Source organism: Mastigoproctus giganteus, chromosome 7 (assembly GCF_048544385.1).
Source record: "Mastigoproctus giganteus isolate SK-2022 chromosome 7, ASM4854438v1, whole genome shotgun sequence".
In the NCBI taxonomy this organism is placed as follows: domain Eukaryota; kingdom Metazoa; phylum Arthropoda; class Arachnida; order Uropygi; family Thelyphonidae; genus Mastigoproctus; species Mastigoproctus giganteus.
In genome coordinates, this window is record NC_143581.1 from 232,960,305 (window position 1) to 232,982,953 (window position 22,649).

Genomic DNA, 22,649 nt, shown 5'->3' on the forward strand with positions numbered 1-22,649 from the left:
CCATGTAAAAAGGACACAAAAATTCCTCGCGTTATTGACCAGATTTGAACTCAGGTCTTTTTCACCCAGTGTGGGGAGAACAGTGATTATACCAACTTTTCTACCCACCAGGATCCTTGGAGAAGTGTCTAAATACTTTTGGTGGGGAAATATATATTTCGCTGCTTTGGCAATTCATTCGAAATCACCCTACGACCGATGTATTGGCCATCTCTACTCTGTTGGGGTTTTACTGAAGTACTCGGCAAATATTGGACTCGTGTAAATATGCGAAAATTCAGGTTTTGTGGGATGTTTGTGAATAGAGCAAAAGAAAAACGTAGACCTCAACAAAACACCGGACAGTCGTTCTAAATAGTTTTATTTGATTTCAGATAAATACACATAATTAGTAGCAATGCTATGAGTCTTTCACATGGCTTGAAGTAATTAATTTTCTTGAAATGCTACAACCGTGTTCACTATGACGCATTCACTCACTGCTACAATTATAATAATAACAACTTATTAATTACCCACCATACATATTGGAAGTGTGAAATATTCGTGGTAGCTACTACCTAAATAAATAACCTACAGTGAAAATTAAATCTAAATTATATAAGTGAAATACAGCTTCCCAATCACCATGGCAATTCCGGGTGCTTTCCAATGCGAATGCTCTAAAAGAGTGTACATTTTACAAACACAAACAGAAATATTTTCAATTCTTTTTTTGGTTTGAAAGATACAAGTCGAAAAACTGTTTTTTATGTTACGTATTTAAACAGGTTCAATATGAATAACTTTGGTAATGATGCAACTTTTTATTAAACAAAGGTAAGTCGTTCTATTGAAAAATTTACCAACCAGCAGGCGCTCTTGATCCATTACACTATTGACAGCCCTGCCAGTGCCCTAGAAGATTACGGCTGAACGGAAATGAAGTGCATTTAAAAATTTTTTTTGGGTAGATAATGAGCATAAAGGATACAGTTGTAATATTTTATCCCGGAATATTGAAAGAAACATGTTTTAAAAAAATCGAAGGCGGGATAACTTGATCTGCATTACAAAGTGGACCAGCTTTGCTATCTATTACCTCCTGAAGTTTAATCACGGTACAGAATTCTTGCCATGCTAAATGAAGCAATTAATCTGTCTGCCCATCAAATGCCATAAATAAATTTAAATGTTTTCTGTATCTGTTACTCCTATCTACATACCAAAAAGAATGAATAAGTGACTGGATCTAATCATTTGGAGGGGGCGCGCGCGCGCGAGAGAGAGAGAGAGAGAGAGAGAGAGAACAGATAAGATAGGCCAAATTCTAGTAACCTATAGCTTATCGACCGACTTTATTAGTACACATGCAAGAGATTGTCAATAGCCCTTAATTACTACAAAATCCTGCAAAGTAACTTGCACGTGAAGAGTACTTTTGTAATAAGGGCACATCAGATTCTCATTCGTACTTTGTCAGAATCTCGAATTCCACTCAAACACTGTGTTGTACATATACTAAGTGGCCACTTCATTAGGTACACTAGCCCTTTACAAGAACTGGAGCAGTCCTTCGCTAACAGCATCGTGTTTACAGCATCAAGTGGGCAGATATGTAGAGATGCTGTATGTGTACTGTTCAGCGCACAAATGGGCAAGACGAAAGTTTAAGCGATTTTGATCATGACATGGTAGTCAGCGCCAAAAGCACCGGTAGTAGAATCTCTGAACTGCAACCCTGCTGGGGTTTTCACATACGTGTGTCTCGAGATTGGTCCAATAACCAAATAACATTTAGCGAAAACAGAGTGAATTGTTCGGAAACACCTCGCTGATGCCAACGGAGAGGTCAGCGGAAGCTGGTGTGCATAACATGGTAACAGAAAGGCTATACTCAATCAGATAATAACCCAGATCAGCAGTGGCAACCAAAGAGGTATTTCAGGATGCTGAACATGAGCATCCTGAGGTATTTCAGGATGCTCATGTTGAAGTATCGCACCGAACAACCGAAACGAGTTCCATTCGTATCAGCAAAAAAAAAAAAAAAAATAGAAAAAAAAAAAGAAAAAAAAAAGAAAAAAAAGGTAGCGTTACAATTTTTGAATTCAATCCTCGTGTTGGAGGATTGGAAGAACTTTGCTTGGCACGAGTCCCAGTTCCTGCTGTTTCCCGCGGATGTAAAGCCTAGAATACAGCAAGGGCAGCATCAGTTCATTAATCTATCCTGACAAGGATGCAGGCTGGTAGGTGGTGGCGGTGTAATCGTGTGGGAAGCTTTTTGTGGTACAAATCATCGAACCTCCATGACAGCAGCGTAGCAACATTTGGGTACCAGAGGTTGTCTGGAAATGGTTTTCGACCAGGCGCATCCTTTCATGGCTGCTGTGTACCCATTTCCGATTAGGTTCTTACTACAGGATAAAGCAGAACAAAATTGTGAATTGTACAAGATTGGTTCCAGGAACGTGAATTCAGCCTATTGCGGTGGCCTCCCTAATAACCACGGTTGCTCATCCAATTGATAAACCGTGAAATGAGTTCTTCGGAGTCGAGATTCGCAGCCAAACAATTCGTAACTTTGGAAAACAATTGAGTCAACGTGAACAAGCATCCTAACAGTACGGACCAGCTTTCGACACCTCTTTGAATCCACGCTGTTCTGGGGACTAAAGGGGACTTACAAGCAATAAAGTGGCATTTTGATCATCGTAAGCATAGTACTTTATTTACATAGCGTGTTTTAATATTCTAGAAATCATTTAAGCTTCCTGTTTTACCTGTGGCATATCTGCCAATATATTTTATCTGCGATAAACTACAAACTCCTACATCTCTAGGGTTCATTTTAATTCATTTGAAAAATAAATTTCAAATTGGCTGGCAGATATATTTATAGCACCTGATTTTGATTTACGTACCCTTAAATTCCATAAGATTTTTGGCGATTGTAGTATACGAAGTATACCTTAAAACTGTTCACGTTTAAAATACGTCTTGCTCTTATCGTGAAAAAAACGAACTTGCAATAGAAGTTTGTGATTAAAAAAGAAACAATTTTAATAGTGTAAACGTCACCGGTATCGAACTTGAAAGCATATGAATAAATAATAAGAGAATACCAATTTGGCTTCTTTAGGCCATTTGGCTTATTCAGGTCATTACTAATTACAGAGAAATTTTTGGTCATTATTCTTTGCCTTTGTACCTTCTGAAGAGAAAATCCAGAAGTTGGGGCCTATATAAAGACTAGTTAATACATGATCTCATGCATTTGACCTAAATGCCTAACTTAATGCATTTATCCGGATTTCTTATTTGCTTGCAACTTTAATTGTGCTCAGTAGAGCGGAAGAGAATAAAAGTTATCGGCTGTACCCAAAGAACTGAATTTCTTCTTTTTTTTATATCCAGTTGTACACAGTTAAGAACATCTTACAAGTCCTATTGTCTGAATGTACACTATTTGTATATTATCTAAAAAGGCAACGACCAAAATCTTAACTTTGTATATCTGTCAACACTGATAAAGATTTTTTAAGACACATTTGGTGAACTTCACCGTGTTATGTTATGCAATTGGTATTTTAGCTCTGCTTTGTTTCTGGTGTGAAATAATCACCACAGCAGATGGCCAAGTCTCAATCGATCATTACTGGCTTAAACTCCTTTATACTGACCGAAGCAATAGGTGGTACCAGAAAGCAATGTAAGGTTTAAGACAGAAATAACGTTATTTCTGATCTAGGTTGCTTCACAATAAATTTAAACAATTTATTTAGCAGCTGTATTATCCATTTAACCAAATATACAACTCAACAGATGGAATGTTCAAAAATGTAGTGGCAGCACGATAGTTAACAAAAAAAAAAGGGGGGGCTTCAATGCAAACTCAACAAAAAACTTTTGTGTTTTGTTACCGCGCAATTTCAGTCTTTCTCAAGAACAGGGTTTTCACCGCAAACATGGCTCAGAGGACACCTGCAGCACGCACTTAATAGTCCTCCACAGTCGTTGTTGTAATAGGGTTTATGAGCATCATCGACTAAGGAGATTTTGCGACGTGTATACTGTCTGTAAATTGCGTGTGTTCTGTGGTCGATTTTCTGCTTGCTGGACGAAAAACCAGAGTTTCCGGGAGAAAAAGCCAGGCTATCCTCACTGACTTTGTGAAAAATGCCCATGAAAATTCCTCACGTCATCGACGGGACTAATCCTCCAAAGAATGAACTCAATATAACTGCCATACACAGTACATTTAAGAAGTAGCGGGATTATAGGAGTATGGTAAAAGAGGACGAATGAAGATATTATATTTCTGTTATAGACTAACATCGAAATGAGATCAGATTCGTTTCTGTGCATTATTATGTCATACATTTATATGATTAGCTTTATTTCAATTTAAAATTAATCTAAAAATGAAATCACTCCTAAAAGTGACTGCATCTGGTGGTGACCTTGAGTTCATTATTGCAGCAGTATGACTATACTTGTCCGTCCAGAGAAAGAACTTTTCCATTCACAACATTCATTAAACTCCACTGTCTTGTCCTCTCCTTTTAAGTCACGTCATCTAATTCCGGCTCAAAAATGCATGCCCACAGCAGTGCTACCACTACATTTTTGAACAGTCCATCTGTTGAGTCATCCCGGTAGATTTAATTAAACATCTTACCATCACTAAAACTATGATAAATCAGAGATTTGAAGCTAATAATCGCCCATTGAGAACCAGCAGTTACGAGATTGCTTTTCAGATATTTAATTACATCTATCCACTACACTATTATTAAAGTATGTCTTAGCTAGACTGTATAGGTTCGAGGCTATGCCATCTGGTCACTAGACTCCTTGGATTCGATAACATTTCTTGCCAGTGGAGGAGTTGGTCGCCTCGGGAGTACATGAAAGGACCGATGACCACACGTCCGTAGGGTTCGTCCTTCACCAGAGGGGTAGGACCTGCTATAATAATCGTGAACATCAAACTGCACGAGTCAAAATATCGTCCTGAAACGGCGAAGTTAAAATTCTCATCGAACACGACATCTGTGGTACTGGAATGCTGATTGCGGGTTCGTTTCGTTTTCATCAATTTCCTTCCGTGGTAAAGCTGCACTTTGGTGTACAGTTCTGGTGGGAACATAGGAAGAAGAAGAGAATTAATATCAATTTGTCTGCAGGCAATAATAAGTAATCAAAATATAAATAAACTCTCTCGCTAATTAACTACTATATTTTTATACTTTTCTATATGATGAATTTCATCGTAGAGTTTAAAATTAAAAAAAAATGGACAATTGTCCTTTCTTCGAAAGGATATTTAGCTAAATGGAAAACTGAATAACATATAAAGAACATAAAAGGAAAAAAAAAACTAAAAAAAAGACGAACCAAGAAATCCTTTCTATACTGATGCCAATCAGTAATATAAATTAATCTGGGACGGTCATGCTCCAGAATACATTTTGAACCGTTCTTGATGTGTTAATATTCGAAATTTCCGAGTGACCCCGGACTTCTCTAAATGATTGGCAAGCGATGATTCCATTACTTTATCATTGAGGAGATTACGTTTGCACAGTTACAGTTTGATAGGTGGCACATGTTGTGCACTAATTAAAGCAATTCTTGGGGTGTGTCACAAACAAACAACCTAGAATTTCATTCACATTTTTAATTGATGCCACCTGGTACAATTTGCAAAAGTAATCCTGAGACATCTCAACGATTACTGCTTCCAGAGGCAGAGTTACCAATGTTCAACCTACTCACAAACTTGGACAACGCGGCCAGATCGTTGTGATGTACCTAGATATTAAGTATGAGTTTGATAGGCTTTCTGTTCACGCACTCGTCCAAATGCTGGAAAATAACTCCCAGATGACTGCTCCATTCCTAGACATCATTAGAGAATTTCTTATAGAGAAATCCATGGGGCTTATGACGGAGCCCCCTGCTTCACTTTAAACAGGTGTACCTCAAGGGGGGGGGGGGGTTTCTGCATTCTTTATGCGATTGCACCAGATAAGGACTTCTCTGTGCAAGTGACCTGAAGACGTTTGTCATCAGAGTATGTTCAAAGTGCATCAACGGCTTGCAAGAATATTTCAATACAGAAGTTAGCCATTTATCTGAAAACCATTCAAGTCCGCATAAATATCATTCACTAAAAAAAAGGCCAATATTAATTATCCTCCTAGTGTCTCTCAGTGGTCCTCTCTACAAATATACCGCATTTGTATACCGCAATGATTTAGACCTCAACAGAGTCCCAAGTATGATTTTTCCTTGGCATGGAACATTGATTCTAGTAAAGCCTTTAACCATTTCGGGAGCATCCTTCACATCTCAAAGAAACACACACTCTAAACAATAAAAAGGGGGGGGGGGTCTCCCAATCCATCTATTAAAGCGAAAGAATCAAAAACAACACAGAAGGTCTACTTTTATTTGTGATCTTTGTACAAAACAGTGAAAGTGCATCAAACTGAATCCCGTTTGAACACATTGAAATTCTGTTTAATGGAATTTCGTAAATTTTTACTACACACTTAACGCAGAAGGTTATTACTCACCAGCCTCTTCACTATCAATCCCTCGGATTCCCCTGGCACTACACACGATGACTTTTATTCGACTGTTGAAGGGGTTACACGAAAGTGAGATTTGCAGATCACCCAGAGCCATTGATTGCTGAAAAAAAGACAAGCCGTAGTTAATCGCTTAAGGTGATATTAAGCATACCACCAAGTGCCAGAAATGGCAAATTTTAATGTTTTCTTCAGCAATACGCTATCATTTATAATAGTAGAACAGAAACGGTGAGGAACTGTTTCATCGACGGGTGGTATTCTTTATTCGTTGGAAATTCAAATTATAAAAACGTTCGGTTGTTTAGAATTTGAGCATAAAGAAACAAAGGCAATGAGGCGTCAGTCGACCGAATCTGTAAATTGTATATTCTGTGGTCATGTGGGACGAAAACTGTTTAATCGTAGCCAGAGAATAATTTGGCCATGAGATGAAAATATCTACAGAAGTTCCTTCCGTTCCCACAGAACTCAAATCAGCCCTAAAACAGCAGTGACACTATCGGTGAGAGCCAATGCACGGGCCCTTCTCTTTGGAATTACGGTGCGGTACAAAAAGAATGTAATAGCCCCGGATTTGATGCACGGCTGGTTGGTACATGCAGAAAAGGCACATTCGTCTTATGCCGAGAGCAGTCCTTATGCACTCTGGCGTGTTGACAGAATGAATTGATCCGTGCTCGGTCTTAATCCCGCATTAATTAAAGCCGTAGGTTGCCCGGAGCAACCATCGTAGAAACTAGCGTTGGATTTCATAACTCGTTTTAACTAGTAAAGAGTGTTTGCAATAAAGATGTGTCTGTCCCAAAGAGGATGACAAGTTGATGGGCGCGAAGGGGTTATTAGAAAGGTGGAGAAGTGTCGGGGGGTGTTCTAATTGTGGTGCATAAATCATACCGCCGTACCAATTAGTTTCGTCATTAATGGAGAAGTGGGTGAGCTCGGCGATCGAAGTGCATCGCCAAACACCTTCGTGCCGTCATTACCTCATTATAAATAGTTCGGACATGGAGTAATTACGAACGAACAGCGATCGACCGTCCCTGCATGAATAATCAAAGTAAATTTGAGCCACGCATGAAGCAATGTCACAACACACTCGATCCTAATAGGTGCGAACAAATCCTGCTTCATTAAACTCTTTGTTCGCCAGATGTTCGGTTTCCTAACAAAGACACAAAATCCCTCGATCGCAGACGCTTGAAACAGCCCCAGAATAAAATCACATTAAAAGCAGTTTTGTTGTTGTTGTAGTAGTAGCAGCCATCTCATGGCTGCTACTAATAGGAACATCAGTGACTAAGGCCATATGCTGTCTGTAAATTGCGTGTGTTCTGAGGTCGATTTTCTGTTTACTGGACAAAAAACTAGACTTTCCGGCAGAAAAAAAACCATGATACCTTCTCCTGAGATCGACTAACTCAGCCATCTCGTGAAAAAGGCCCCATAAAAATTCCTCACTCATCGACGAGACATGAACTCAGGTCTTTTCCACCTGGTGTGGGGAGGCCGCCGATTCTACCAACTGTGCTACGAGGGCGGAGTTTTGTCTCAATGATCATGTGCAGGATGATCATTGAGACAAAACTGCCATTGCGTTGAGATCAATGACCGAGAAGGGAAAGTTAAACTCAAGAAACATCGTGGATTTAAGAACGGTTTCGTTCCTTTTGAATGCAGAGCGTGTATCAGGTATGGATTTCGCAATCTCGGAGAATGGATGGTTCTTTCATTGGAAATCACTCCAGCATTCTCTGATAAGGGTGCAACAACGTCTGATGTCTTAAATGATCTAAATATTGTTGTTTCCAATGGTAATAGCATCTTCCAGCAGAACCAGACAACAAACCAGAAATGTGCAGAGTGATTATCGCAAATTCGACCTTTTACCTTCCTCCTTGGCCTTCCCTTCCAACGGGTTGCTTTCTCGATCAGAAGAAAGGCCGGTGTCCCCTGATGCTTCACAACTAAGCTGGGCATTCGCATGGCTGGATGTTCAGTAAGCCATTTCGCTGATCGAAAATGAACATATTTCTTCAAACTATTTAACTAAATACCAAACTAAGTTTCGTTGATGCCATAACCAATCTTTGTATGGAATCATTTTCATACTTTATTTGGAATATGTTATCATTTTTGTAGAATCCTCTCACACTTCACTTCAAAACTGATCGCAACTGAATTTCCTTTTCCCCTATTCACTGATGGTACTTTATTCATAAATGATGGTACTTAATTGAATAAACTAACTGCCCTTTTACAATTAACGCCTTTTTCTATGCATTGTAAGTAGCCTTGACATTAAACGTAGGATTGCTACTGAATGGACTTATGTGTAAGAAGGATACTATCGTTAACGCGAAAGTTATTTCAGTAAATTCAATCGTTGAATGAACGTCTGACAGACGTGTTTTTTTTTTTTTTTTTTTTTTTGCCAAAGCAACTAACCTTATCAGATATCAATACGTTGTCAGTAAATTGGTTGTAGTTCAAGAAAGTTTATTATCTCTCTATACATTAAAAAAGTTTTCCTCCTAGTGATATTTATTCGAGTCAACGGGAGAAGACGGTGGGGCAATTCATCACTACAAATGCGCAGGTAAATAATTACATTGTTGGTGTCCATTGAAAGACAACTGTCTCCATAATGTTCACTAACCTCCTGCACGTGCTGCACTGTATGATTCATGACCACCCCGGGCATCATTCGATGTTCCATTATAATGTCAGCTGATGAAGGAACCCGATATAGTTTGTATATTTGTAAATATTTGTATAGTTTGTAAAGATTTTAAATATATTAAATACATGTATTTGTATAGTTTGTAAATATTTTGTTGTTGTTGGGAGCATTAGCAACTAAGGCCATATTGCTCCGGGGATATGCGTTGGTCATTCCCTGACCTTTCCACATCCTCCGTATTTGGTGGTCACGGGCTCGAACCCCGGTCTAATCAAGAAGCGTGTGCTGCTCCTGCCCACCTGGCTACGGAGGCGACTTAAATATTTTAGTTAAATATTTTAGTCCTGCTCTTTCGGATGCAACAATATTCCTTATGCATTATGGAACCCGAAGGAAAAGGCGTTGTTTTTAAGTGACCTATGTAAACGCAGGTAAATAATTACACGGTGACATTTATTCGACCTTGAGAATGCCACGTAGTGGGGTGGGGTGGGGTAGCCAATGGGAGAAGGGGGGGTCACGTGGTACAAGTGGGTGGGGCAATTACGCCACTACAAATGCACAGGTATATAATTACGTAGGTAATTTCCTGATTAGATATCGATCAGAGCGTTTCGACAGGCTTTTACGTAGAAAGATTTAACTTACTCCGTCATACCTCTACATTTTACGTAGAAAAGCGTGCGTGGGGTTTGGCAAGCACAGCGAGCAGGAGGCGAAGCCCCCTAGTTATTATTATTATCAATTTATTTTTCCATTGGGCCGACATCCCTGGGACAGCTATTGGCTAGAAGGGTTTATAGTCCATGGGGCGTTTACCCTGAAAGGCTGAATAAAAAATTTTCACATACATGTGTAATTATGATTTTATATCAGATCTTAGGTTGACATTTAGAATAATGAGAAGATGTAGTCCAAAGGAATCAAAATTAAATGTAGTTTACTTTTTAGATTTTTAAGTTCTTAAATTTTAATTTTTAAAGAGTGTGCCCTACAAGGGTGCAGTGACTAGACTTTCTTACCTGTGAAGTGTTCTCTAAATCTCGACATACGACTTCGCCATTGCACACTTCGGTTCGTGCTAACGGGACCATCACGTGACCCAGACAGTGGCGCACTCTGCGTTTGTCCACGTCGTACACGGAGAGGCGGAGGGTTCTTTTCGAAAGCTCTTCGGGCGATATCTGCGGAGAAAACGTTGATTCTCAATTACTCGAATGATGAAGAAGGGAAGCCGTTTGAGAAATCAAAATTGGTCAATCTTTTTAAACGTGCCAATTACTAATCATTTCCGATTAGCTATTTATGTCTATAAATAGCTTAAGGAAAGCAACTTTCTCCAGTGTTGTTATCACTATTACTTGATACCATGTAGCGAGGTTATTCTTTCTTCAAAATTCTATTGTAACCCTGAAAAAATGTGGACAGTTGGAGATTAGTGACGAAGCATCATGAAACAAATTCCACTGGTCTGAAGAACTGTTTCGAGGATTTTGGAGAGGTTCCTTGAATTAAGTAATAGTGAATGGTAGGTTACAGGATTATAATTAAAGCAGTAACGAAGTTAATTCTATGTTGTTCCACCCACTGAATTCTTTGTGCAGATAATGAGTCCTCACAGGAAGCAGAGGTGGTAGTAAAGATTTCAGTTGATGCCTCTGCAACGTCAATAGGACAGGAAAGGTCTTTTCCTTGTTGGGGACGTCTATTACTCAGTGATTAGCATGCGCAGCTACAAATAAGGAGGTTTCGCCCATCGTGAGTGCGGCGCCTAAAATTCGGCTGCCCTTAATAATTCAATATACGTAATCACGACGAATTTCTAAACTTCGCTTATTCTCTGGATAGATTTGTTGGCATTTTCCACTTAGTACGGATCTTTCTCCAGATTGTTCTAGAGCCGGCGTTTTCTTCGGATGGTGAAATTATATCTAATCCAAGCATCCTGTTTCGCATTCCTACGAATTCGTCGAGCTTTGGGTTGGTTACAATTAATAGGATTCACCATTGTGGTAATTTCAGCGTAAAAGGTTTCCATCATCCGTTATATGGTTGCTTGGTAATGTTTGATTTTGGTACTTAATTGGCAGCCCCAAGTATCTGTTCTATTCCAAGCTCAGTGGCATCAAGACATAGTAGCGTCAAGGATTAAGTAATTACATTAGAAAATTGTTCCCATTGGCTTTATGGAAAGTCCAGGTGATTCCGATTGCAATGATATTTACCGCCCTTCTGTATTTGCAAAGTATGGGAAAGTGGTCACTGTTCTGAAGGTCAGTAGCACTGTCCATTCAGTTCTAGGATGAATGGGATGAACATATGGGTGTTTGCGCGTTCAATACTGATTGCTGATAGTTGTCAAGATCAGTTTGATCATCCGCCTGTATGATCTCTGTTCGGAGAGTCACTTTCACATCAGCGACTCTGGACTTGTGCGTTATGTCTGTACGTGTGTGTTCACCTTGTACAGATATAACGCGATTTGGGTGTTATGCGAGCTGAAAAAAAGTGGAACTAATGGGGGAACTCTGCACCATCCACCTGAAATCGGCTAACTGCAGCACCAACTGAAGAGAACTTCAGAAATTCGTCAGTCACAGACGGGAGTCGAATCTAGACTTTGGCCTAAAGGAGTAACAAGCGGCGATACCACTTTACTGTCACGCAGGACCGTTATTTCGTGTTCATATCTCGATGACAGCTAAGTGAATGAGTATAGTAGTTTGTAGAGGTGAGGACAGAGGTGAGAGGCAACAGCACTATAACTTGGCAAGATTTTGTGTGAGCCAACACGTACCTGAGAGAAGACGAAATTTTCCTGGAACTTTGGTGCGAGAGTTCGCTTCCGGACTTTAGACTGCTGGAAATTCTCTTCATCGGGAAGGAGATAAAGTTTTACGAAAGGATCGCGAGGACTGTTGCAGAAGCCACGACCTGCAGAGAAGAAAAGTGGAGAACAATTAAATAAAATTAAATTAAAACATTCTTTGTTTTGTTAAGTTTATCTTTTTATCCAAATGGAATTACATAAGTCGTGTCGCAAGGTTAACAGGAAGGAATGCGTGTCTGAGATCTTTTTGTCTCAATAATTAACAAAAATATTCGGTATGGTGTATATTTCTGAGCATAAGTTGATTTGTGCTTTATCCTGTATTCCTCATATTAATCGACCTCTTCCCAGGTTTTTCGCAATCATTTTTCCCACCTTGCTTAGTAACATATTACAATAAAATCACATTAAGAACCACGGGGAAGTAACGAAAACCAGTGGGGTATATATTCTTGCACCACTGGCTGAAGAGGCCGATCATTTAACACAAACAACACAACCCAATACTAAAGTACATTCACCACGCCACTAATCGCTTTGCTGAGTGCAGTATCTTCACATACATATAGCACGGTTTCCAAAGTTTGGCTTGGGATTGCCTTCACACAAGACAAAGATCCGCATAGAACGAATTGCGATACAATACGGCGCAAAAACCTGAGCCTCATCGCCCTATATAGTCAGCCGAATATTGACAAAATTTTCCCTTAACCCTTCAGAAGTCGCGTGACCTTTCGTGACATTTTTACTCGCATGGATGACCATTGAGTTCCTAGAGTTCAAAATTCATTTTTAACCATGCGGATTTTTTTTTGTCCCTTTGTAATTTCGTAATAGGTGTTCTTATTGATATATTCAGAGACATTATAAACTAGTTTTAAGTTTCTGGAAGAAAAGGATGGCCACAAATAATTATCTAATGTTCAACTTGATAGAATATTTGTATTGAGCATCGATGGTGAGTATTCTATCAATGATGATAGAAATATAGAATATTTGTATTTATTATGATTATATTATGCTTCACTCTCAGCACTAAAATGATCTACTATAATTCTTTTAGAACACATCTTGACAAAATCTGCTTACACACATTTTAACACGATTAATCATGTGGGGTTAATTTGTTTACAAATTCTCAGAAAACCACCGGTTGTCACACAGAAAGAGAACTGCATTACTGAGAGCTGCACAACTACACGTGCATTTACCATTTACTGGCACCAATTTAAAGTTTAATGGATGACTACTGTCATCCACGCAATTATTTAAGGGTTAAGTAGTCAAGCCAAATTCCTTATTAATCCGTGTGACCAATAGCGAATTAAAGAAGGAATGATCAATTGTCAGAATGGATGGATGGATCGACAAAAGGAATTTTGTCCATCCATTAAAGTTCTTTAAGGTAAAATAAAAGAAACAAAATAAATACCCACTGTTTTGAACATTTTTCTAATAATTTTTCCTTCCCAAAAAACTCTCGTGGTCTCTAACTCTCGCGCGATTGCCCAGCTTACCATAGACTCCAACCAATGATCAACACGTCTGATATTAAAGCTCTTTCGTATATTCCACATCATACGGTAATACATTTTTTGACAATATGGAGAATTCAACATTTTCGCCTGGGTGGATTAATGCCCCTGTAGGGTGGGATATTTGCTAAAGGAGGATCATCTAGCTACGACCTCAGAGGCCAGCCAAACTTATCAACTAATCAACTTGATATTGGTGCACTTGATATTAATGGTTCAACTGTTGGGATCCTGCTCAGGTAGCTAACAAACTAAATGAATATTTTGCATCTACATTCACACATGAGGAGTTATTCAGGGAGGGGAATGCCAGAGGTGTATTCAACTCTGGCAGTAAGCTAGATAATCTTGTAATAACAGAGAGTAAAGTGAAGGAGAAATTGTTGAAGATAAACATAAGAAAGGCGCCTGGGGTGGGTGGAATCTCTCCAGTTATATTAAAGGAGGCGTCAAAGGAAGTAAGCAAACCCTTAGCCATAATTATGAGAGCATCCTTGTACTCGGGGGAGGTACCCACGGACTGAAGATATGCAAATGTGACCCCAATCCACAAAGGAGGATCAAAGAGAGGAAATTACAGACCTGTTAGTTTAACTTCTGTTCCAGGAACATTAATGGAGACACTGGTTAAAGAAGCACTGCAGGATCATCTAGACAAGACTTCAGTTATACCTCGGACACAGCATGGGTTTGTTAAGGGTAAGTCTTGCCTGACCAATTTGATTGGATACTATGATGTAGTCACAGAGGAACTGAACGCAAAGAATAACTTTGCTGTTTTGTGAACTCCTCTGATCGTTTGGTCGTCCCGGAGTATAAACAGAAAATTAATTTTTATTTTTTATATTTGGATCTTAGAAAGGCCTTTGATACTGGAAGACTGCTGCACAAATTGGAGCAGTGTGGCACTGGAGGCAAATTGCTGCTATGGATAAAGAAATGGTTGAGTGGGAGAAAACAGAGAGTGGTAATCAATGGACTAATGTTATTAGCGGAGTCCCTCAGGGTTCAGTGTTGGGTCCGTTGTTGTTTTCTGTATTTATAAATGATATTGATGATGGTATATCAGGTTTAATGCTCAAGTTTGCAGATGATACGGAAGTTGGCAGGGTTGCTAAGGACATTACTGACACTATGCTGCTGCAACAGGATCTGGAAAGATTGAGTAGATGGGGTGAGAGGTGGAAAATAAAGTTTAACATTGACAAATGTAAAGTGCTGCATATGGGAAGCAGTGACCCACTGACAGTGGTAGAGAATGAAAAGGACCTGGGGGTAATTGTGCAGGCAGATATGAAGTGGCTCATGGTGTCTTGTCAATGATATACAGGAATGTTTCTAGCAGGGATAAGGAGGTGATTATCCCCTTGTATAAGGCAATGGTCAGGCCAAACCTTGAGTACTGTATACAGGTCTGGAGGCTTCGTTTTAAGAAGTATGTAGAGCTGTTGGAACGAGTACAGAGAAGGGCAAAAAGATTAGTGAATGGAACAAGGGGTCGCTCTTACAAAGAAAGGCTTACGTTTTTCAGATTACAGTGTCTGGAGACAAGCCACCTGGGAGATGATCTGATTGAGGTGTATAAAGCCTTGAATGGTTTGAGCATGCTCAATGCTGATGGTATTCTTCCTCTTGCTCAGAATAATTGCCTAAGAGGGCATAAATTCAAATTGAGGAAAGACGGTTGTAGGATAGATGTGCAGAAGTTTGCCTTTAGCCAGCTGGTGGTTGAATGCTGGGACAAACTTCCATCTGTCGTTGTAGAAGTTGACAGCTTAAATAGATTCAAGGCAGAACTTGACAAACATTTGGCGCGAGTGGATGGGTGAAATAAGGGATTTTTTTGGCTGATGATATATAAGCTTGATTTCTTGCATCATGTGCCTTTGCTAATGCTAACTATTGAAGACCGTCTAGAACTTGGGAGACTCTTCCCAGCAAACTTCAAATGCTCGACAGTATCTCTTGCATGTCTCTCAAAATAGAATTCACTAAATTTTTGATTCCATGAGCTTCCTTTGCATCTAATTCTAATTAAAAGCCAATAAAACTCACAGAATCCAAATATTTCATGGAAGATCCAAATGTGTTCGGCTCGTAATACATCTCGTGGGAAACAGTATTGAATCAACGCACTTGCAGTCCTCCCTTCTGACTGTTATTGAACTGGCTGACGAATTTTTTACAACTTATATCAGCTTAGCAAAAAAAAAAGAAGAAAAGCCAGATAATGAGCTCGCTTATCTTGTCTTTAATATATGGTGGAAATATCTGCTTAGAAGCAAGTCTCGTGTGACAACTGAGATATGCTGGAAACAGCGAGTTGCCTCTTTGTACTTCAGACAAGGGGGTTCATAGCAACGATTTCTTTCCTTGAAGTTCGGTAGGCACGAAAATGTTTATCTTGGCAGACAACGGCCAGAAAACCATTAAAAATTTCGGTTTTCAATTAACCAAAAAATAAGAAATATATATTCGACCAGCAGAACACGAGTAGTCTGAAAAAACAACACAAACGCACATCATTGCCACGATGTACTTCGTGCTGTGATAAACCCGCATGTCATCAGCTATCTAAATTCAAATACACAGAGTGGTTGCTATGACAACGGCATTCATATGGTATCAATAAATTTATGGCGGCAACGGAACCACTTTTACTAGTGTTTTAAGCTCTTCTGTTAGCCTGCATTAGTTTCACCGTGGGAAGATGCCACCCGCGTGTTGTTAGGCGCTTTCTTTAACGTGACGTCAATCCAATGCGATTGGTTCTCCTTGAAGAACATGCAGCTGTTCGCCTCAAGGAATTTCGTGTGTTCCAAGCGAAAGTGTAAAGTTCAATGTGTATTTTTATTATTGTGTGTGTAGGGGGGTGGAGTGGTTAGTTTCATTTCGGTACTTACCTGGCAGGTATTTTGCTTTCACCAGAACCACTTCCAGCTTTTCTTCTTCAGGGTGGTAGAGGACGGAGAACCACAATCTTCCGTTGCTACAAGGCAGGGTAGTAGGTTCCTCGTCGTCTGATCCCCTATTAAAATACACACACGATAATGTAATTTGGCACTGACTTGGAAATTTATTCGAACCTCACAAAAGCACTTCCAGCAGGACATGCAAGTTGGATATACCAACAAGGAGATACAAAGTAATACGCTTATTTATACAGAATTTTGTACTTTCAATTCTTACCGGTAGAGATCCGGCTGGAAGGCTCCTAATGCAGTTGATTGACTACGTGTGGAGCTGATGGTATTCCAACGGCTCAAAGTGGGTCGAGGTTGCACGCATTCCGGGGTAATAGTCACTAATGAAGAGTTGTCCACGGAGGTCGAGTGAAGTAGGGGAGGCTTTGAAGTCCGAGTTTGCAGAAACGGGGGATCGTTTAATTCATCCGATCCGGATCCTGATGATGTATGGCTCGAAGAGGGACTGAAACGATAAAGATTATTACAAAGATGAATTTCGGATTGGCATTATTTTGAACCTACTCTCGTGTAACAAGTAATCTTTCCAATTTTTCAAAACATTTGAGCGATTTCCACTTCACTAGCAATCCTGTTATGCAGGATTGATGTAGAGGCGGAGACACAGCCTCTGATGGATCATATAAAACGGAAATAAAATTTCCCCAGATATATTTTACTATTTATTCGATATAATAGGCGTTTAAATAAGATTTGAATACGATTATAATTTACAATAAAAAAAAACTATTTTTAGGCCACCCGAATAATTAAATTCACCTGCCGTGCATTATGTTCGTAAATTGCGTCTGTTCTATAGTCGATTTGCCTGTTTTGCTGGACGAAAAACCCGAGTTGCTGGAGGGAAACCTTGCTATCTACGCCTGAGACCGATGAACTCAGTCACGGAGTGAAAAAAAAAAAAAACCATTAAAGTTCCTCGCGTCATCGACGAGATTCGAACCCAGACCTTTTCCACCCGGTGGGGGAGGAGGGTGAAGATACCACTGTGCTACCGCGCAGATAATTTACAATCAAATAATATTAGTAAATGATTATGAGAACTACTTTGCATCGCACTGATACCCCTTATATTTGTTGAACTCAGGCAGGGCCGCCGTAGCCGAGTGGTCTGCATGAGGGTGCATAATGTACCTGCTTTGACTGATTGGGTTTCAAACCTATGAAGCCAATTACGGTGCTCTTTCTTGTATTCTCTTTGTCTTGTTGTTATTGTCAGATTTTAGGAGCATCGGCGACTAGGGAACTGTTGCTCCGTGTATACTGTCTGTAAATTGCTTGTGATCTGGGATCAATTTTCCGTTTGCTGGACGGAAAACCAGAGTTTCCGGGGAAAAAATAAAACCATGCTAACCTCACGTGAGACCGAACTAACTCAGCCACGTTGTGAGAAAGGCCCATTAAAATTCCTCCCGTCATCGACGGGACTCAAACTCAGGTCTTTTCCAACCGATGTGGGGAGAACGGCGATCCTACCAACTGTGTTACCCACGAAGGCCTCTCTGTCTTGTGAACGCCTCTGACCGTGTGGTCGTCTCGGAGTATAAACAGAAAATTTATATATTTGCTTCAGAAAACACTACACATAACTCTTATTGTTCATCATGCTCGAGATGAGTGAGTGTATGTTTCTTGTGGCGTAAAAGTGGCTGTTCGTTATTTAGAACGCAAAGTTGACATCAAATTTGCATTCTAATTAATGCAAAATTGATGGTTCCTCGCAAGTAGCACTGTTGGTATAATCACGGTCCTCCCCCACACTGGGTGGAAAAGACTTGACTTCGAATCCTGTCAATGACGCGAGGAAATTTTTATGGATATTTTTCAACCCCTGGCTGTGTTAGTCTCAAGCGAGGGTAGAATGGTTTTACCTTCCGGAAACTCGGGTCCAGAAAACAGCAAATAGATCACAGAACACACTCAGTTTATATACATCTATGTAGTTCAATGTGGCCTAATTTTCTGATGCGCCTAAAACAGTATAACGGCAAAACTGATATCAAATTCTGTGCGAAGTTTAACAAAGCTGATGTGGGGCACGCTTGACATGTAACTGAAAGTTGAGGATGAAGCAAATGAAAAGAAGTTTTTGACTAGCACAAAAGTTGCCGAGTAAAACTTTAGCCTCAAGGAACAGATTGTCTCTATCACATGGAATACCCACTTTGTAAAGTCAGACCCAAACTAACGGTCCCAGAGATTTTAGGTTATTCGTCCCTTTAAACGTTGCTTCAAGCAAAAAACCACCGAGCCCTACACATCTCATCTCAAGGCCTTCTACAATAACATAATAGAAGCCCTACTTACGATCCAGGCAGCGATAAAGCTGAACTAGATGGGATTTTTCTAGACATCAATGCCGCATGTGAGACGCATGTTTTTAGCACATCACAGTCACTTTTCTTCTTCTCGTCACACAGCTCCTTGAAGAGCTGTTGTGGCCACCAACAACTTCCTCCAACTGCATCGGTCGTGTGCGCTACGAGCGGCATCGCGAAGTGTCATGCCCAGAAGTTCACTGATCCCATCCTTCCACCTAGTCAGGTCTTCGTCTGCACCTCTTCCCCTCAATTTTTCCTTCCATTATATTCTTCAACAGAAAGTTTTCCCTTCTTGCTATATGACCAAAAACTAGAGTTTTCTTTTGTTGATGCTATGAAGAAGAATTTTAGGCCTGCCAATTTTATTTAATACCCACTCATTTATTCTTCGATCCAAGTAAGAAATACGCAGTGTTCTCCTGTAACACCACATTTCGAATGCCTCAATTTTCTTCCTGTCAACTCTTTTCAGATTCCATCCTTCACATCCATAAGTGGCAACTAGAAAAATTAACGAATCAATGATTCTCAGTTTCGTCTTTAGGAGCAGATTTTGATCTCTCCATAATTTTGTCAGATCAGTGACCAACGTTTTAGCAATTGCCTGTCGTCTCTTTACATTGTTTGAGCAGTCACTATTTTTATTTATTCTTGACCCTAAGTAATCAAATTCATCAACTTCTTCGATATCTTGCGCATTAACCTTCACTTTACTGAAACCCAGATTATCACCATAATTTTAGTTTTACACACATTCAGAAACAATCCTTTTTTTTCTTACTTGCTTCACATATTCTCCTCAGAGTTTCTTTAAGATTATCCTTAGAATTGCAAATTAGCACAGTATCATCTGCATAATGAAGGTTGTTTTATCTTCAGTCTTCCAATTTTGATGCCAGTCTCTAAATCTTCCAAAGCTTCACGCATGATATCTTCGGCATAAATATTAAAAAGGTGAGGTGACAAAATACATCCCTGCCTGACACCGTTACCTATTGTGAAAAAGTCCGTGCTTCCCATGCTGGTTCTCACAGTTCCTTCCTGTTCCTGGTAAAGTAGCTTAATCAATTGAATTAAGGGAATTGGGAAAACCATATTAGTCATCGTTTCCCATAGTTTCTCATGTTGAACACAGTTGTATTTTATAGATTATGCTTTTGCATAATTTATAAAACACAAAACGACTGGAACATTAAATTCTTTGCATTTTTCAATAATCAGTTGTAGACTTAAGATCTGATCTCTGGTTCCTCTGCCCCTTCTTAAACCTGCTTGCTCTTCTGATATTTCTTCTTCAAGTTTTCTTGACATTCTGTTTAATATGACTTTAAGAAAAATCTTGCTAGCGTGAGAACTTAGGCTAATAGTTCTGTAGTTTGAGCAAATTTTCAGATCTCCGTTTATTGGTAAGGGAATGAAAATTGATTTCTTCCAATCTGATGGCCACCGTCCCGTTTCCCAAATTTTTACAATCATTTATAATGAAAAAACTCTGCGCCCTTCACACCTGTAGCCTTAATCAATTCCGTTGGGATTTCATCAATTCCAGGTGACTTGCCATACGTCAGTTCTCTGATGGCTTTTTCGACTTCTTCCTTAAGTGGAACTGGTTCATGATCACACTCATGAGAAGGGAGTGGCAGATCATTAGTGTCAGCAGGTGCTCGGAAGAGCTGCTCACAGTATTCTTTCCACCTTCCTTTTTGTTCTCCTCTCACTTTTGCATCACAGGAAATATCCTAAAGTTGATTGTTAATATTAGCCATATGGTGCAAGGAAGCCTGAGGCTTATGCAACACTAGCCAAAAAATTTTTCTGAGTTACCCTGAGAGAGAGAGAGAGAGAGAGAGAGAGAGAGAGAGAGAGAGAGAGAGAGAGAGAGAGAGAGAGAGAGAGAGAGAAGGGAATCACCAAGAAAGAAAAGCATATGATATCCAGCTCAGGACCCTGGGTGTGCCAAGCCCATACTCACCAGATGTGAGCCCCTGGAGTGATTGTTGCAACAGGAATCACATTGTTACTTGATGTTTACAAAAAGGTGCATAAAAATGAGTGGTTCTGTCTGCCATCCTATTTAGGGGTGACAGAAAAATTACTATTTGGACAACGTCGTTCGACTTGCTGAAACTGAGGGGCCCAGATCTGTTTGGGATCCTTTTCAATCTATGGCCTGAGTGCGCTGCATTCCTTAAGGGTCGGCCCTCTTCCTGACTTAGGTGGACAACATCCGATCTGACAACCTGGAGCAGAGCTGCCAAATGTCATCTAATGTAACATCACTCAAAACACACTTCCAGTTCGGTTCTCGGCCCCTGAAATCCGCCATAAAAAAGTTTCTAAGTCTTAGAAGGTTAGAGAGGTAAAAAAAAAAAAAAAAAAGAGGATTGGCCTGGTATACTTTAGGGAGAACAGACACGGACATTGCGAACAGAAGAAATTAGAAGATTGGAAAGTTTTGAGGTGTGGGTATGGAGGATGGAAGAGATAAGACAAACGAGGTTTTCAGAAGGTTGGGTGAAATAGATGTGCGGTGGAAATTGAATTGGACGTGTGATGCGAGGTGAGGGACTAATGAAGGATTTGATGGAGGTTAAAAATTGAGGGGAAGAAGCATAAGGGAAAATTAATTGAAACTATGACAGATGGATTGAGAGAGAGGTTGATTGATGGAGAGAGAGAGAGTGGAAGAGGAGGGTCGAGGACAAATAGTTGTTGTAGTAGTGGGGTTTTAGGAGCACCAGCGACTAAGGCCATATTGCTCCTTGTATACTGTCTGTAAATTGCGTGTGTTCTGTGAAAAATTTTTTGTTGGATGAAAATCTGAGTTCTCGAGAGAAAAATCATGCTACCCTCGCCTGAGACCGACTAAATTAGCCACATTGTGAAAAAAAGTCCATAAAAATTCCTTTCGTCATCGGCGGCACTCGAAATCCAGTATTTTACACCTTGTAGGAAGGACAGCAATTCTGCCAACTGTGTGCAGGATAGACAAGACCTAGAGAAGTTAAGTGTATGCTTGAACTTACTTTGGGAAAGCACTGATAATGAATAAGATGCTACAATCAATTTTCACACCCAGCAAAAAGAGAATCTCACTTCACTTCTGCATCAATGGTTTCCTGCAATCTTCGGATCAATAAAAATTTTTCTTCAGAGAACTTGTCGAGATCAAGTGCTGCTTTCCTAACAAATTCGCCATACAGGCGAGTTTGTTAGGAAAGCAGCACTGATCTAGATCGTCCTAGATCAAGCAGGTCTAGACGACCTAGTTCTTGGATGAACTAGGTTGTCTAGCCGGCTTGAACAGGCAGTCGATAGTCAGCTTGGATATATCTTTCCTATCGTTAGTATCCCGACAATATCGGCGATTCTGGGGACATGCGTCCAGTTATGAGTTTTGCTAATGTATGGATGTTCCGAGCTGCAACTTATCTCCAAGGTATCAGTCTAAAGCAGAGTTCTAGAATTGGTGTTTTGTTTGTCAGTTATTCTGTATGGCCATTTAAGGAACTAAAACTGTAAACCAAGGGAATTTGTCGAAGTGGGTTTTGGAAGCTGTAAACCAGATGACAGAGGCATATAACAGTATTGGAAAAAGGCAGTGTTGCATATCGAATAATCATTTGAGAGTCATGTATTCCTGCGAGTTTGTGGTGTACCATCCACATAGCTGCGTAAGTTCACGTGATGTTCAGATGCTGATAGAATGAGTTTTATG

The 22,649-nt window shown here is 39.9% G+C and overlaps 1 protein-coding gene across 1 annotated transcript in view; it reads right to left on the reverse strand.

Annotated features, from left to right (window-relative positions):
- Nucleotides 1-2,074: 2,074 nt before the first annotated feature.
- Nucleotides 2,075-22,649, reverse strand: part of LOC150083774 (synaptotagmin-15-like) — a 104,894-nt gene continuing 84,319 nt past the window's right edge. Inside the window, exons 3-8 of the mRNA XM_090378213.1 lie at nt 16,816-17,055; nt 16,530-16,654; nt 12,059-12,195; nt 10,284-10,445; nt 6,564-6,681; nt 2,075-5,118 (exon numbers count right to left, since the gene is read on the reverse strand). Of these exons, the coding sequence (XP_090234339.1) occupies nt 4,787-5,118; nt 6,564-6,681; nt 10,284-10,445; nt 12,059-12,195; nt 16,530-16,654; nt 16,816-17,055 (1,114 nt within the window). The 3' untranslated portion in view covers nt 2,075-4,786. The remainder of the gene's footprint in view (nt 5,119-6,563; nt 6,682-10,283; nt 10,446-12,058; nt 12,196-16,529; nt 16,655-16,815; nt 17,056-22,649) is intronic.